We start from the raw sequence: 17,801 nt of genomic DNA, 5'->3' as shown, positions 1-17,801 counted from the left end.
AAGTAAACGCTGGCACGGGTTTTTTTTTGGCGTTTAACCACTCGTTACCTGTTCCACGTTTTCTTTGTTCGCCTTGTTCTCATCGTCTTCCTCGTCCTCAGGTTCAAAGGGCGATGGGGTGAGAGATGCTACAAAATGCCAAAGGATGTCGTGCAGGGAGGTGGTCTGGATCACATTGCACAGCAGCCAGTTGAAGGCCTGACGGGGGACACCAAGAGAAAATCATGCCAATTAGTCTTCTTACAAGTATACAAATCTAACTCATCAACTAACAATATCCAGCCAACTAATCGCCTAGAACCTTGATTCACTGCTGGATAAATAGCAACTGAGATTCAGAGAGATACTGCTGCCTGTACCTCCATGGCAAACACCCTGCAGGCAGACTTCCTCAGCGCGTGCCTCATGGCCACCTCCAGGCCCTCCAGGTCATGGTGCTGGATAACGAAAGCCAGGACAGGCCACTGGAAGTTCCTCTCCCCCTTACTGAGGGAGCCGTGGGCCGAGATCAGCCGGGACAGCTCAGGGGACGGGTGCCGTAACAGGGAGGATCCCACCTCTTTAAAAGGGCAAAGAGCGGGTTGATGTTACCGATGACACTGTGACGCATTAACACTTAAGATATCACATCTCGAATGAACACGTGGCGATTACCTGCATCACCACTCTGGACCCTGCGTCTGGGCACGGCTTTGACCCGGGCCGGAGAGGGCGAGTGTTGCTTGTCATACTCGGATGCTACGACTGAGTAAGACCTCTGAAACACCGTCCGTTTCGCCGTATCGCTGTCTGTGATTGGACTGGTCTCCAGACTGAAAGAGAGCATATGAAACAGACACAGTTTAGCCTGTAACACAGATCATAAAGACATCGACCCTTCATAGGTCAAATGTAGCACTAGAAGGAGCAAAGGTGACCACTTAAAAAGGCTAATTTTATACCACACTTTTCTTTGCTTGACAACATTTTTTTTTAATTCACCAGAAAACGGAGCAGCCAGACTCTTTTGTACTGTATACAATGAGGCTGATCATGATAAGGAGGCAGAACAATTAAGGCACACTTTCTGAACAAAATGCTTGCTGTCACTATGCACAGCAGGGTGCAGGGGAGAGCGTGGGAGTCGTCACAGAACTATCCGTACAGTGTATACCTGCAATGACAACTGACATGCATTATCTGTTGGTCTGCTCTGAACATGAGAAAATAACTTCAATATCTCAGTAACGGCTACCTGATCTGCCATGACTTAGATATCATATATGTATGTATGTATACGTCCATGTCACGCATAAACAGTAAATGGTGTATGAAAAATAATAGCATCCGCAATTCACTCATTTTGTGTTCATGCAGAGAAGTGGAAGTGATTAAAAGCATCATGGTAAGACGCGTTACCTGGGCGGCATTGATTTCATGTTGCTCTCTGGTTCCTCAAACACATTGGGACAGGCATCAGGGGTGACTGATATGTAAGGTGCAGGAACAGATGTCGAGCGCAAATACCTCATCTCATCTTGGAAGAGGTTATCGTCTTGGTAGGCCCCAAAGTTCTCAGTGTGTTGCCTGGGTGATGAGAGGAGAGAGACTCTAATTGTTGTAATAGCACAAGTAACTGTCAGGTCTTTTTTAATCTGAAAAAACAAAACAAAGTGTTAACTGAGCTGCAAGCTACCTAGCTAGTGTCTGGAGGTAGAGGCAGCCCATTTTATTGGGAAGTTCGTCCGACACGCCCTCCTTGAGGCTGGGAAGCAGCTGGGAGTGCAGGGGCCGGGGAGGGTGGTGGCACAGCATGCTGGGCTCGGCAGCACTGCTGAGGGACAGCAGGAACAAAGCGTTCGCCCGTATCACCTGGTGGGCCTCCATGGTGGGCAGTGCCCTCGGTGTCTTCACCTGCAGGGGTTTCTTCCTGGATTGCTTCACCTGGCAAAGAACAGGCAGATTGGTTTTGATTCAAGTCTTAGAGGTCAGCATGATGACATCAGAGGGACACAAATTTAAGCACAAGCGGGCTACCTTTTCCCTGGCGGCAGTCTGTTTCTCTCGCAGGTATTTTTCCCGACAGCGATCACACACCAGGTACCAGGTGCTGCCTCCTATGCCTCCGTCTCCACAGTTCCCGGCCCAACCACCACAGAAGTGGCCGATGCTGTTGTAGCCCTGGCCTCCAGCATAGCGACCGCAACCTGCCATGAAATACAGAGGAAGGGTGTTAAGAGGGACAATGTCTATTACCCAGCAATACAGTACCCGTATTCAAAATGACAAAACTCGAGCCAGAACTTCTGTATTCTCACCCGGATGAGCTTGTCTCATGTGGTAGGTGACGGGGTAAGGGTGAGATTCCCCGCACAGCTCACAGATGGTGTCTTTCTCCGGTCCACCCATAGCGAGCTGTGCCATCTCACCGAACAGATTCCCTCTGGGACGCACCTCGGCCTTCTCCCTCTTCTTCTTCTCCTTCTTCGCCTTCTTGCCGTCTTTCTCGTGCTCCTTCCTTTTCAGGATGGCGCTGGACCCGGGGCTGGGGAAAATCATGTTCTGAGTGGCCGCCTTGATGGTGGCCAGAGAGATGTCCTCCCAGAATGCCACCAGATGTTGCAACGTCAACGGCAAGATCGACTTCGTCCTCATAGCCGGGTGAGAGGTCATCTCGTAGGAAGTGGCCTCCCCTTTCCCCTCCTCGCACTTCTCTGGCAGTGGAGGTTCTTTCAGCATGGACAGCACCTTATTTTTGTTGATGCTTCCCATTTTGGAGATGTCCGGGCCATGCGGCGCAATGTTAAACATGTTGAGTGCAGAGGAGATCTCTAAGGAGTGGCGGTTCTTCAGCTTGCTCTCCTTCTCCTCGGCGCCCTGTCCTCCCATCGAGCTGCGGATGGGGGCGTGCTCTTTGGTTAAGTCTGGGTTGAACTTGAGGAAGGAGGAGCAGGCCATGGCGTCGTGGACGATACCTTCATGCCACAGGAACGCTGCGAAGACCGCTCGCGAGCATTCGGCCACGGAAGGTGACATGGCCTGTTTGGCTGGCTCCGTGGCCCTTGAAGTGCTCTCACCTTTGAACAGAGGACCAGATTTTTCCTTCTTAGGGCGCGTGTGTCGACTGGAGGCTTTGCGGCTGACTTTAGGCGACGCGCGGCTCTCTAGTTCCTCCTTGACGGGGGCTTTGCCGATACTGAAGTGCACCTTGCATGAGCCATCTTCAGAATTTTGGGCCTCCGCGTTCTCGTCGTTGCCATCCTCGGAGAGGAGAGCACCGGAGGTGCACACCTCCACCACTTCACTGTGGAGGTTCTCCTGGGTCACATGTGGAGACGGAACACGGTTCTCTGCATTGCCAATCACTCCGTTATTTGGATCTTTAGGAGACAGTTTAGGTTTTGGAGAGGTAGACCTGCCTCTGAGCGGCTCTGTAAGTGGGACCTTCTTCTTTCTAAGTGTGTCTGGGTCCAGAGTGTACGAATCGGATTTGGATCTCTCTCTTGGAGGGTCCAGCCGGGCTTTGGAGGAAGGGCTGACTTTAGGTGGGAGGTTTTTGTCATGGTGGGATGAAGAGGAGTGCTGGGAGGAGGTGCTGGAGGGACTAGACCTGCCTGAAGAGGATACGCCTTTTTGTTTGGGTGACGAGGAGCGAGAGCCGGGATTCGGGGACTCAGCTCGGAGTCCCGGGGTTCTACCATCTGCCTTCAGGGCCTGCAGGGTGTTGTGATTGGGCGAGTGAGAGCGGCTGTGAGAGTCGGACCTCAGTTTGGCCGTGTCCGACCGCAGGATGAGGGCTTCGCTGGCTGAGAGGCCGCCCTCCCCCGTCTTGCTCCTGCTCTGCTCGGATGAGCGGCTTCCCCGACCCTCCTGTTTGGGCGAGCGATTCTCCTGCCGGTGTTTGGAGGCTGGGGACATGGGCCGCGCTCCGGGCATCAGGTTCCCTCGCTCACCTGAACGTTAATAATTCAAACACAGTTACAACACGAAAGAGGAGTAAATCGGTGGTAAGAGTGCAACCATTTAGCTCTAAGCGCAATACTCAAAACCTGAGAGGAAAACAAAATGTAATGCTGAAAATAGAAGGTAAAATGCAATGCAATGAAGATAACTAGTGGACCATGGAAGAGCTGATGAAAGATGGATTCCAGCCCAGTCCTGGGACCTCTCCTACTGATATTGGACCGAGTTAGTGTAACTTTTAATAGCCTAGTAGTTTAGTCTAGTAACCACAAACATCCTGAGTCAATATTAAGGTCCACCTATTTTAAAACTGAACTTTGAATCAAAATTCATATGTTTTTATTACGCCCTTTTAGTTTTTCCTCTTTATTACAATATAGTGTTTGGCCACATCCTACTTTAGGGCCACATTTTAAGCTTTGCTTCAACACAAAATGTTTTTCACAAGCCATCATAAAAAAAGTTATTTTGTCTTGGTTTCCTGCTCACCCCTCTGTTCAGTCTGAGGGAGGCATGCATGCTGTGATTACCCACCCTTTTGCCTCAGAGCGAGAGATGAGAGAGCAGTACCATGCCCAGCCACGGACACATTGCTTTTGTGCACACGCTCGCGAGAAGCAAGGCGGCGAGACGAACCATCTACAGCGGAAAACAGTGGAGCAGGTAAACAAGCAAGGCATGGAACTCAAGGGGGCCACCACAGAGACAGAGACAGACAGAGACAGAGAGAGACACACACAGAGAGAGAGACAGAGAGAGAGAGACACAGAGAGAGCAAGACAGAGAAAGAGAGAGAGAGACACAGAGAGAGAGAGAGAGAGAGAGAGAGACACAGAGAGAGAGAGAGAGAGAGAGAGACAGCAAAAGAGAGACAGACAGACAGAGACAGAGAAAGAGAGACACAGAGAGCGACAGAGAGAGACAGAAACAGAGAGAGCGAAAGACAGAGAGAGAGACAGACACAGAGATAGAGACAGAGAGAGAGACAGACAGACAGAGAGACACAGAGAGAAAGCGAGACAGAGAGAGAGAGACAGACACAGAGAGAAAGCGAGACAGAGAGAGAGAGACAGACAGAGAGAGAGAGAGACACAGAGAGAAAGCAAGACAGGAGAGACAGAGAGAGAGAGAGAGCGAGAGCGAGAGCGAAAGAGAGAGAGAGAGAGAGAGAGAGAGAGAGAGAGAGAGAGAGAGAGAGAGAGAGAGAGAGAGCACAAAGAGACAATGGGGTCAAGTCCAGAAGGTGAAAGCGGTAAAAAGGACAAGTTAAAGTGACGGGAAGATCAACAGATGGGTAGAGAAACATGGAGAGAGAAACACTTATAGAAGAGAAAAAAAGAGAAGTTACAGAACCAAGAGTTGTCATGGAAATACAAGTATGCTGTGCACACAATTTAGTAATATGTGCTTTCCATTTAATTGTATATACATTTGGACTCTTTCACTCTTTTTAGAGAGCGGCATACACCTTTAGCGTGTCGCATGTTGTTGTTAATGAACATCCTCAGTCTCAAAGTGTTTAAGGAGAAACAATCATGTAAAAAAGGTTGAACGGGACGTTGTTGGTAACATCCCATATTAACTCCATTAAAGTGATCTAGAGTGTGAAGGGGACATGTACGACGAGACTGATGGCATTACGGTGAGAAGTTAGCTGTACGCTAAATTGAGCACGTATTATTAATTTATGCACACAGATGAGGTTGTTTTTTTCCCCCCCAAGACACCTCCCAGGCTCCGTAAGTAATCAATCAGGTAAAAAAAAGGAACAAATTATCACAAGTAGAGAAAAAGTAGAAATACACAAGAAAAGAAGAGCGAGGAGAAAGAGAGCTACACAGGCTGAAAAAGTTACAAACAGATATTTTGATCCTGTTCTAAGATAATCCTAATACTAAATTGTGGTATTTTGTACTTGAATTATCCAGTATAAGCTACTAGTATGTGCTATATGTAATATTACTTAACGACCGGGACTGAATTTTTGCTGTTTTTGGGAGATTGGGCCGACTCTAAACCATGAACTATTTAGACTAAAGTTGTTCACAGTTGCACTGAAGCCCTGGGCTGGTTGAGGCAGAAAATGAAACTAGTTGTTAATCAAGGATGAAAAATGCAGATCTGAAATTAAAGCAGCGAGGAAGATGATGAGGAAAAGAATAAAAAAAAAAAAAAAAAAAGCTGACTAGCAGAACAAGCAGACAAGCAGAAAAATAAGCAGCTCAGCCTGTTACTTCAGCACACGGCAACAATATCCCCTCCAACAAGACGTCTGGTCGAGTATTTAAGTTTGATATCTTGTTTTTCAAAAACAAGTGAAAATACCTGTCAATGCATATTCTTTGAAGGCAGTGTCACCCGATTTGTTTTTTTATAAACAAGACTTAAACATTCAATACTAGAAATGTCGGCTTGTCGGGGATATTTCGGCACTCCAGAAACATAACTGCAGTGTTATGTGTCACACGTCGCTGCTGCCCTTTCCAGAAAAATACATGAAAGAGGATGAATACAGAACAAAAATCAGAAACAAACTAAAAAAAAAAAAAAAGCTGCGAGGAAAAGGATCAACACCTGTGCAAGCAAGCGCTGTCAGAAAGCAGGACAGACTTACTCGGAAGCTGTGGTTGTGGCTGAGACAGTTGGGAGGGGGATTGTCCAAACACAAATGGGCTGTGGACAAGGGAGGAGGAGGAAGAGGAGGGAGGTTGGGCGGCTTGCTCAAATACGGAGGAGGAGGGAGCTGCTGAGAGGAAGGGCCCAGACTGAATGGAATTCAGTATGGCACTCAACCGGTCACCTGCAAACATGGAGACAGAGGATGGGGAAAAACTACAGCTTATACTATGGCTTGAGGTTTCCAAAAGGGGGGGGGGGGGGGGGGGGGGGGGGGGGGTGGTGGTGGTGGTGTGAGGATCAGTCAGAGTTTATCAGTCATTCAGTCATCTCCCACGACGCCGCACATGTGTGAAATGGGAGGAGCCGCCAGGGTCCCGGAAGTAAAAATCCTACTGATTTTCTGTTCAGACAATGCAAGAGGATTGGTGGGAGAACTTCCAAGGCTTGAACGGGCATCCAAAAAAGGGTGAGCGGAAAGTGGACAGGTACAAGGCGTCCGGGTGGATGAAACACAAGGAGAGGGGTGAACTACGACTCCCAAGAAACACCGGCAAACGGCATTTGCAGCCGAGCTCAAATGCCGTTTAACGTGCGGCAGCTGAGCAGCTCATTCGCTATGTCGCCTGAGCGGTGGACCTTCAGGCCCCGAATGTTTGTTTGGCGGCTCGCTCGACAAGTTAAGGAGCGGGGACAAGACGCGCGTTCCTGTCTGAGATTTAGAAAAGAACGAGAGTTTAGCAGCTTTAGACGGTCAGACTAACGTTGCTGCTCTTCTCATGTATTCATTTCAGGAGTCATTCTTCCGAGAAAAACATGTGCGTCCTCGTCAGAAGTTCCAAAAAACATGTGCTGGGACAAAGTGGACCCTTCTCCATATACCGTATATATTGAGCTGACACTGCATCAGTAATCATTCAAAGACTCTTGTGAACGTGCAACAGAAGTCTCCCACTCTCTTGACACAACTGAGCAGTTGTGAACCAGGTTCAAAACCCAGTCACTGTTGTTTTCGAACGTGGATTTAAAAAGTTTAAATCCGTCGCCTTTTCGTCAATTGTCGGGAGCCAGAATTGAGGAGGCTGCCTGGCTGAAGGCCAGATGGGGGAACTCAACTGGCACGGCCGAGTATTGAAGTCAAAGAGGTTGCTCTCCGACTTGCTCAAAAGAGCTTTGCCGAGGACCGGTCCATCGAGCAGACCTGGTCTGAGGGCGATCCACCTGCCTCGCAGCGTGACGGGTCCATCGCACCGGCGGCGAGGGATTCAAACCCTCCATCAGACGGTCCAGCAGTGGCCGTCACCTTGACCTAGAGCTGCAGAGGCCTTGGGCTTCCTAACGGCTTCAGCGTGCCAGTGCTAGCGCTAGCTCGCTGTTCAGGGGCGTTCTTATTCAGGATCCATGTGCTGCTCACAACAAACATTTTGTGAGGCTTCAACATTAAATGTCACAGCACTATTTTTCCCTTTTTGTGTATTGAGAGGGTGGGTGGTTGGGCGGGGGAGGAGGGGGTGTCTACACTCAAAAGACTGAACCATTTACCCCGTTTACACTGCATTCTTGGGCAGATCGGTCATCAAGCCGAGCGTGAATGTGACCAAGATGCATGTAAACAGAAAACCACCTCGGAGAAGGTGATGATGGGGAGGTATAAATGCATCCCTCTCTCCTCGTAGCCACAGTGACGCTGAAATTAGTCATCCTTCTACTCGTCACATTAAAGCAACAGAAACACTGGCAAGTCACACAGAAGGCTTAATAGCATGTTAGCGTTTAGGTGCCTTTCCGTCACCCTCTGGACTGGAGTGAGGCCGACACAGCTTTGCATTGAGCACAGTGAAAGAAAATTAGTGGCAACCAGACTTGGGATCAGCCTAACAGAGACACATGTGTGTGGTCAAGTGTACCTTCAACTGACACGTGTGAATGGAGTCTTTGCTCTACAGGTAATGGCGCAATAACTTAGTATTATTTGAATAACCACGGTTCTCTGATTAGCATGGCTTAAACAGGTCAGCCTCCTTTTTTATTTCAAAGCAGTGAGGAAGAGTTTGAAAGGCGTTTGAAAGACGATTGACACAGCATCAGCGGGACACTCGGGCAGAAAGATACACAGACACATTTTGGGGCAAGCCGCTCTCTGACGGTGCAGCAGAATAGATGTGTTCATCCACGGGATGTTTTCAGTATTCCACCATTATACTTCAGAAAACATGGATTATGTAAATGATCAAATGTTTTCAAAGAGACTGAATTAAGGGTAATCTGTGTTGGGTTTAGAGCACCGCGCCCGACGAAACAACGGAGCCCAGAGAAGTCGGAAAATGAACAGAAGCACACTGACTGGCCCGTGCACACAGACATCGCAGAGATGTTAGGCATGAAATCGCAACAGTAGACACGACAACAAGCATGCACCAAAAAAAAAAAAAGAGAGAGATGATAGATCGCACCGATTTCAAAGAGATTAACTGAGCCATAGAAATAGAATGAGAGTAGAAGGGACATTCTTGTGCAATATCACATAGCAGGGTGGTCAGGCGGCGGCCATTTTTCATGTGTGCCGTTGCCATTGCAAGGAACCGTTAGCGGTGAGCGCCGTTGTCTTTTGAGCTAGTCAAATACCTACGGCGTACAGTTCTACTCTCATTCTCTTTTGATGGACTGACCCATTCCGGATCACATACACCTCGTGGATGCGCTGCTATAAACCGTGGAGGTCGTATTTTAAACAAAAGAGGACGTTGTACTTCTCATTGCGATAAAGATGGTGAAAATGTCTGCATTTCTACAACTAAAATGAAGTAATGTACAGTACAAAAAAAAATAAATGATGAGGAAAGTCTCAATCCAAAGCATAGAGGGGAAGTCAGAGAGAGAAATAAAGTGGGGAATAATAAAGACGAGGGGTGCAGAGTGAAGTCAGAGGTGAGGTGTACATCAGTAATGACAGAACACTGAAAATCTTCAACTGCTGCCCGATGACTCGAAGAAGAACAGCATAAAGCAAAGTGGATGTTGAAAGCAAAGTGATATGCAGATTGAGGATATGTGATAGAAAGTTTTTCTGTAAACAAAACAAACAACTTGACGCCACGTCGAGCTGACCTTTGTTGTTGGAGATGCCGTAGTCGAAGCCCTGCGCTCCGTTTGAGGCCGCCGCTCTGTTGAAGGCCTGCACCGAGAAAGGGCTGGGCGGGGGGGTCTGGGCCACGTGCTCAAGCAGCGCTTGTTCTGTAAGAGCAGACGAAATTACCTTATCTAACAATTTATAATAATTATAATAATATGTATTTGTACAGAACATTTCATACAGACTATGAAGCTCAAAGCGCCGTACATTTAAAAAAATAAATAAAAACAGAAAACCTTACTTTTACAAGTAAAATAAATAAAAGGAAGTAGGAAGAAAGCATTTGACATTTAGAAATAAAAAACGTTCATAAGCGTCTCACCGTCATCGTGGCGAAGGTACTGATTTCCACCGCGGTCTCTGGCCAATGACCAGGCCTCTCCTTCATCGCTCTCACAGAACTCCACTACACTGTTCTTATCCAGCTGAACCCAGTTCCCCTCTGAGTTGACCACCTGATACACAAACAACACTCTTTATCCACACTCACACACACAAACACACACTGAACACTTTGTGTCTCTCTCACACACACACACACACACACACACACACACACACACACACACACACACACACACACACACACACACACACACACACACACACACACACACACACACAGCACCTTCGCAGAAGATCATTAACATGCAATCATTGGATTCATCCGATTAGCACTGACAAAATCCACAGCAGTAGATCACATGAATTAGATTTTGTGCATCAGCAGACACTGCGAGACAAAACTGATGTAGCTAAACAGAAACAATAACTTACTCTAAGAAAGGGTAGCTTATTGAAAGGTAAATGCATGAGGTTTCTCAATTCCCTGAAATATTATCATTTTGGAAGAAAAAAAAAAAAAGAAAAAAAAGACAGACGGAAGTATTAGTATGTGCAGGCTGCACCTCTCAGATCTCAGACAGGGCATTCCAAGTGCAGAGGAAACTAGTGAACAGCATGACACACCACAGCAGCCAATGACAGGTCATATCCAAAAGAGGCGGGGCTCCGCTCATCACCGCGCCAAAGACAATTTAGAAAAGTACCGGCGTTATTGACAGGATGGTTAAAAGTGCAAGAAAGAGACATTCAAGGCACAGACAGGCTCCAGCATTTCATGATCACACTTCCACCGAAAAGTCTGGAAGGGAATGCGACGCGCTGAAACTGCAATGGATTCGTAGGCAAACTGAAATTAGTGAATCAGGAAGCACGCGAAAAGTGTCGCAGCCGCAGGGAGTTGATCCTCGAGTGGGAAAAGATACACAACACACACCCGCACCCAGAAGCACCCGCTGTATTCCCCTCAGACAGCCAGATTACATTCTTTACATTCAAAATCAGTTTAGGAAAATAGAGGGAACGCTAATCTCTGAGAAGGCCAAAATCTACTAACATTGGCTACATTACAATATTTCAACTAAAGCCACAAAAAGAACAAAAAAAAAAATACATTGTATCATTTGGGGTGAGTGCGTACCTCGCCTATGGCCTTGACCTTGTTGCCAAGAACTAACATTCCAATGGGGATACCCCTAAGGTTTGGGCAGCTTCTGATGTTGTGACCAGAGGGGCCGGTCTTCACTACCTTATAAAGCCCCGGGCCGCCGCCCTGCCCTGCCCTGCTTTGCGCCCGATTGGGGGCCTCGTGGGAAGGGCAGCTGCTCACCTCCTTTACGTTCTCCTCCGATTGGCCCCTGACCTCCTGCAAGAGGTGAGAGCAATGGATTAGAGGCAACGTACAGTAGCACAAACAACAGGCTGCAAAAATGTTTCACTCCAGGACAAGGTTCAGACCGCTAGGTCCGGAAATGTTACGGCGAACAGCCACTGTTAGCAGTGGACCGGGCAAAAGAGCTGCTCAGAGCAACCTGCCCTGTAAAAGGACAATCACAAGTTCATTTTTGAACTCTAGGTCATTTCTCATATCGAGCAGTTAGAAATCAAGTCTGTGCTGTGTGATCTTCAACACCTTTAAGTGCTTGACATTTGGGGAATCATTTTCTCGGCCGGAAACAGCCAACTGCTATATCTTGATTATTCAATCCGTAACCTCGGTGTAAAAACGATACGTAGCAGCATGGGGGTCACGACTGGGACTATTTTGTGGCCGGCGGTTTCCTGGAACGTTCTCGATACTGCTCCTGGCAAATTAAAAAGTCCAGACCATAAGTCTAATGAAACCACAAGCTGCCGTTTTTAAACTTCAGTTGTCGTATTGGTTAAACACGTGATGTTTAAAGTTTTAACCAGTGAGCTTCAGGGGTTGCTGGCAAGTGGATTTTGTTACAGAACAGAGTCAGGCTAGCTGTTCTCCCTTTTTTTCCAGTCTGTATGCTAAGCTAAGCTAACCTAGCCGCAGCTTTCTATTGACAGTGCCGACATGAGAGCGGTCAAACTGTTCTTATTGACTCCTGTGAGAGGCTGTGTCACGCTCCGGTGAGATACTCTTGTTCTACGATTACGACATATCACCTGTCGAGACGTCCATCCTCAACAGCAGTAAGTGATATTCCAAAACTACATTTATTACCCGGGTTATTAAAAAAAAAAAAATGCATGTACTGTACATATTATAAAAGTTTCAATATAATTGAAGATTGAAACACTCGCAGTAGAAACATGAGAATTGAACACGCCATGTAGTGATGCTGTTAATTGACCAACAGACAGTGGGTAGAACTTATTTTCATACAGGCTAAAGGGAGGCATGCTGTGACGCACAAGGATACAGGACTATAGATGACAAGCCTTTCAAACAAGACCTCATGCAACAGACTAGACGTTAGTATCTTCAACCCCCATGCAAAACACAAGCCTGAACAGTAATTACTTTAAAAAAAGAAAAAAGAAGAATGGGATCACTACGCAGAGTCTGTGGGCCAGAAGCCGCTGACGTACTGTTTCGTCACTGAATCGTCTAAATGAAACAAAGCAGACAACCATGCAGCTGCTGTTCGACCTCTTGTGCCCGATTGCAACACTGTGGGGAGACTACAAAGTCACAAGGGGGTTCAAGGGGGACAAGTAGAGTGACAGATAGGGTGATAAGCTACGGGGCATGTGTCCCTCCTTCATACAACTCACCTGTGGCGGGAATATAGTTAAGGGAGTCCACGACAAAAAGCCGATATCCCTGACTCCTTGGCTAGCGTTAAAGACATTCTGAGCAACAGATCGTGAGACAGTCAACAAAAAACAGTAGACGAGAGAGAAAGAGAGAAGAGAGAGAGAAAGGGAGGACAGGATGGGGGAAGGCGCTCGTGTATTTTTTTGGAAGAAAAAAAAAAAAGTGGGTTTTTTGGGCTTGGCTCCTTTGGAATTCAGCATCAGAGGGGTTATTTGAGAAGGTGAAGAAGAGAGGACAGAATCTGATAGGCCAGATGGTGATAGTGTGGAGCACTGTAGATCCAGGCCAAGCCTGTCAAATGTTTGAACACTTTACAGTAAGTGTAAAAATACAAAAGAAGAATTGAAAGGACACTCCAAACACAACGGGGTGAGTATTTCCAAATCCACGACCAAATGACATAAAAAAAAAAAGAGGAAAACTTCCAAAAAAATTCCCCACTTGGATGATGTAGTGTGTCATGCTGTTCAGACAAGAGACCTTACATGGAAGCCTCCTAAGCACCTAAAGCCTCCCAATGCAACGGGTGGAATTGTAGAGCAGTACAATTTTCCCATTGAAACTTTGTTTTTGCGGACCAGTGATTGCTTCATGACAGAAAACCACCTGGATATCAACAACTTCTTTCAGATCATTCCCCTGTTACTGCAATATTCACGCCTTCGATCACAGCCGGTCACGTTCCATTGTAAAAAAATGTTGTTGTTTTTTTTTACTTCCGTTACATGTTGCGGCGGTTTTTGTGGCATGGAGCAAAAATGTGAGGGAAACACTTGTTAACACATGCTGTGGTGTAAAGGGTGTTTATGACCAGTGGGAGGCGATGAGGAGAAGTGCAGACTAACTTCAACCACAGGATGAAATCACACCTTGGCTACCCTCTTTTTCTCCTGCATCGGGCTTCACTTCAGTGCACTAAACATATACAACGTAAGCATGTGAACATTTCCAACTGCCGTCACTTTGTGGTGAACGTGAGTCAACACATGCAAGCTCCCGGCTGCTGTTCCCGTTAGTGACAGTTTCATACTCTAGATACTAGATGTTTCATGCGAGAGAACACCCCGGCAGTTACCCTCTGATTACAGCTCTCAGTTTACCATGCTTCAGAGTACATTTGGGGGAGTGAAAAATAAACTGTGATCGTTAAACAATAAAGATGATGTCTGAGCTTTGTCCCCCAAATGAACAGCACGGGAGTCTCTGTCTTTATGGAACTGGGTCGGGGCCGCTCAGCGGGGCCGTCTTCTACTTACGTCGGCTGGGACCAGTAGGCTCCTGCCCAGGTGCTGGTTAAAAGAGAGGCACCAGGCTTCAGTGTACCCATTCATGCTGGGAACATACTTCTTTACTGTCTCGTCATTGAGCCTGAGCCACACGCCATCGTCATTGTGGATCTACGGGGGGGGGGACACAAGAGCAACAGGGCAGGGCAGAGCCATGCCGTCCTGTTACTATGGAAACAGGATGGGTAGCGCCCTCACACACACGCACACATACACACGCACACACACACACACACACACACACACACACACACACACACACACACACACACACACACACACACAACACCTCTGAGGTTGCAGGACAGTCTCAAGTCAAACCAGACGACAGTAAATTGAGGTTACAGCAGGGTGCATTTAAGATGGATACAAACACAGATGATGTGTTGCATTACAGTACAATCATTGAGCAAATGCTTTGAGTGCTACCATTTTTAATTTTGGGATTTAAATGCATCTCGTCCTTTGGATTTACGTTGCAGGCGCTTAAGCCTTTCATGTAGCCTCAGAGTGGCTTGCAAGAGTATGAAGCAAATTAAAGCTAAGGGCAACCGATTCATAAGCTTTGCAAGAAAGTAGTTATCATTCTTTAGAGAGGTAATAACAATAATACATAGAAGACACCAAGCAGGACTCAAACGTTCTAAAACCAGCAAAAGAAAATAGCATACAATACTTATGATTCTATCCTTACTGATTTAAAGAAGACAAAACAAGGAAATAGAATCAAAGCGGATAGTGCTCCAGCTGATATACTTATGTAACATAAGGTATACTCTGCCTGGTCTAGAGCCAGTTACCTCGTCAATGAAAGTGATGGTGCCATTGACATGCACTATGCCTATCTGTTCACTCTGCAGGGAGGGGTGACTACGCACACGCAGGCCTGCGCTGTCCTTGGACACAAATTTGCGGACCTGAGAGAAGCAGAGGGGGAGATGGAGACCGTGAGCGGCAGGAGCAAGGAATAAAAAGGAAAAAGAAAAGAAAACTAGACAAGAAGTGCAGCAGGAGGAGGAGGAGGAGAGAGGAAGAGGAGGCAGGGCAAGTCGACGGTGGGAGGTCGCATGCTTTAACCCACACAGAGCCTGCTTCCAAGTACACACACACACACACACACACACACACACACACACACACACACACACACACACACACGGCGAAAGACGAGGAGGCTTTAGCAGCTCCGTTTAGGAGTTCGTTTTTGATCCTATATTGACGCCATGTAACACATGCTCCCACGGAATATACGCAGTGCTGATTAAAAAGGCGCAGGATTTTGCTTGTTTCCCCATTATGGATTGCAAAATCAAAATACCACCAAGTTTCACAAAAATTGTATCTATGAGTAATAATCAATCACTGCAGTTTGAAGAGATGAGAGGGCTGAACGATGAATTACTAAAATAATACGTTGTTTTTTTTGCCACAAATGGACAAAAAAGGACTCGATAATAAACGTCTGGTATTAAGTGCATCATATTATCAAGCGGCTGCTTATTTGCACACTCAACAAAGTAAAGCGACATCACACTGGAGTTCTGCGTCTTATGACCCGATAAATGCAAAGGAGGTCTAAGCCTGGTAGCGCTGGGCTCGTCTGCAGACGGTTTGTTTTGGGTCCCGGGGCTGTCGGTGGGTTGAGAGTCTGTAACTAGAATCATGGCCGATGTGTCCATTTCATCCTGATAGACGTTAAATCAAATGAAAAGTACTTTGTCAATTTATCAAGAACGTTGCAATAAAATCAGATTTTATTTTTAACACAAGCTTGTTATTATGAATTTAGATATTATATCACAATATCTCCATGTATAATTTCATCACAATATGATTCCATTGGAAGACGATAAATCATATTGAATTACTGCCCAACCATAACCGTATAAATGAAATGATTTAAGAGGCACTAGATTATTTACATAATATCATCATATGTGCATTATTAACATAATATCAGTATTTCATTTTGTAAATATCACGGTCATCGTTAATACCAGTGTATCGTGACGCCCTTATCTACAATGATAGTGAGCTTTTTAAGTCACTCGTGTGACGATATTCACAATGATCCGATAATGGAAATTCACCACGATCGACTTATCGACAGGGTTTTTCGGGGGCTTTTTTTTCCAATCATGATCCAGGATAAAATCTGATGTTGTTCCATCACCTTGCACTTGGACAGATGGCTGACCATCAGTTTTGTGTCCATTGCTTTCTATGGACCAGCATTAGTTCTGATTGTCAGACCAGCAAACCAAAACAAGGTGCAAAATAAGATGTTGATTGTCACTAACAACCCTTTCATATTACAGGGAGATCCGTGCTTCAGTGTTTGTATCAAATTATTGCTCAATGTGGCTTTTTGGGTAAGAGTTTAGTTAAAGTTACAGATGGGTGTTGACAGACAGCACAAACTGTGTCGGGTCTCTGGTGTGTTTGATGGGGGATTGCAAGCATGCATGCATTTATAGGTGTGTTTATGTGCATTGTTCATGCCCCTGGTTGAGCTCACCTTGCTAGGCTGAGGTTCAGCCTTTGGCTTGACCATCTGAGTGCCAGGCGGTATCATGCCTTTGGGGGGGTCTTTGACTTCTACCTCCAAACCAGCATCTAAAGAGAAAAGACTTACAGCTCAAAATCAGGAAATGACGGCGGTTCACCGACTAATCAGAAAGGCCTTCAAACTATGGGTTAATCCATAAGCACTGCAGCCGCATGACGCTATGTCACTTGGTGGGGGTTGGTGACGGTCATCAGTGAATACCCTCTATGTGGGAAACACTTCAGCCGTTTCCATTGACATACCTATTTCAATGCCATCTATGGTGACGTGGATTGTGTAGAGGCCTACTGCTCCCGGAGTCCAGTTGGCGCTGTAGGTCCCGTCAGTGTTGGCACGAATCAGCATGTTCTCACTGGGTCTGTGTGGGAAAGGATCAATAAGTGGGTTGTATCTCACTGGGAAATGAGTTCTATTCCTGCAGAACCTCACTTACCTCTTTGGGGTGGGGGAGGCAAAGCGCAGCTCTTCAAATGAGTAGTTTTCATAAGCCTGCAAAGACAAAGAGCACAAGTATGAAGTTAATAACAAAAACTGATTCAATGTCTTCAACCAGTCAATTTACTCCCCGTTTTGGCTTGTTTTTAGATTAAGTATCTTATTGTAAATAATAAGTGAAAATTCAAACACGACAAAAACCCAGACTATTAAAAAGTGTTAATATTGTAACTGCCATAACAGACACGTCAACCTCTGCAGGTCTAATCTGCAATTACTTGCACGTCCAGTAGGGGTCACAGGTTGGTGTGTAGCCTAGACAACAGATCTGATAATGACCAAATAGCTCCACCTTGTGGAGCACATGCAACCCTCAAAAGGTAAACAAGTGAGCTTATGAGCCGGTTCCATGATGCTGACCTTCATCATGGTTATAGCGATGTATCGAGCCTCTTTCACGATCATGGGTTCGTACGTGGCCTCCAGCTTGGGCATTGGCAAACCTCCAAAGGTTAGGTCTGGGCCGGAGGACGACGGCGACGGCGAGGAGCTCCCAGGTAGCCGCTGCAGCCTCTTCACATTGTCCGGCTGCATCGACTTCTTTTGTGAAACGGGCACGGCCTTTACCTCCACCTGGACATGGAAGAGATGAGAAACATGTCAGACTTTTGCAAAAATGATTCAGCA

At 46.5% G+C, this 17,801-nt stretch overlaps 1 protein-coding gene across 3 annotated transcripts in view; it reads right to left on the bottom strand.

Annotated features, from left to right (window-relative positions):
* The window catches only part of mycbp2 (MYC binding protein 2), a 45,229-nt gene that overhangs the window by 8,377 nt on the left and 19,051 nt on the right, over positions 1–17,801 (bottom strand). For 2 of the 3 annotated variants that reach the window (XM_068702128.1, XM_068702129.1), the window contains exons 37-55: positions 17,535–17,747; positions 17,113–17,168; positions 16,922–17,037; positions 16,629–16,726; positions 14,911–15,027; positions 14,081–14,221; positions 12,782–12,859; positions 11,175–11,399; positions 10,014–10,146; positions 9,667–9,792; positions 6,557–6,742; positions 4,477–4,581; positions 2,298–3,932; positions 2,017–2,186; positions 1,676–1,923; positions 1,399–1,566; positions 655–812; positions 360–559; positions 49–198 (exon numbers count right to left, since the gene is read on the bottom strand). In XM_068702128.1, coding sequence (XP_068558229.1) covers positions 49–198; positions 360–559; positions 655–812; positions 1,399–1,566; positions 1,676–1,923; positions 2,017–2,186; positions 2,298–3,932; positions 4,477–4,581; positions 6,557–6,742; positions 9,667–9,792; positions 10,014–10,146; positions 11,175–11,399; positions 12,782–12,859; positions 14,081–14,221; positions 14,911–15,027; positions 16,629–16,726; positions 16,922–17,037; positions 17,113–17,168; positions 17,535–17,747 — 4,323 coding nt within the window. The remainder of the gene's footprint in view (positions 1–48; positions 199–359; positions 560–654; positions 813–1,398; positions 1,567–1,675; positions 1,924–2,016; positions 2,187–2,297; positions 3,933–4,476; positions 4,582–6,556; positions 6,743–9,666; positions 9,793–10,013; positions 10,147–11,174; positions 11,400–12,781; positions 12,860–14,080; positions 14,222–14,910; positions 15,028–16,628; positions 16,727–16,921; positions 17,038–17,112; positions 17,169–17,534; positions 17,748–17,801) is intronic. The other variant, XM_068702130.1, reaches the window with a different exon arrangement.

Source organism: Cebidichthys violaceus, unplaced genomic scaffold (genome assembly GCF_023349555.1).
Source record: "Cebidichthys violaceus isolate CVI_PGR_0920_01 unplaced genomic scaffold, fCebVio1.0.p SCAF_80, whole genome shotgun sequence".
Lineage (NCBI taxonomy): Eukaryota > Metazoa > Chordata > Actinopteri > Perciformes > Stichaeidae > Cebidichthys > Cebidichthys violaceus.
Note: the sequence above shows the minus strand (reverse complement) of the source record. Positions and strands in the feature narration are given on the sequence as shown.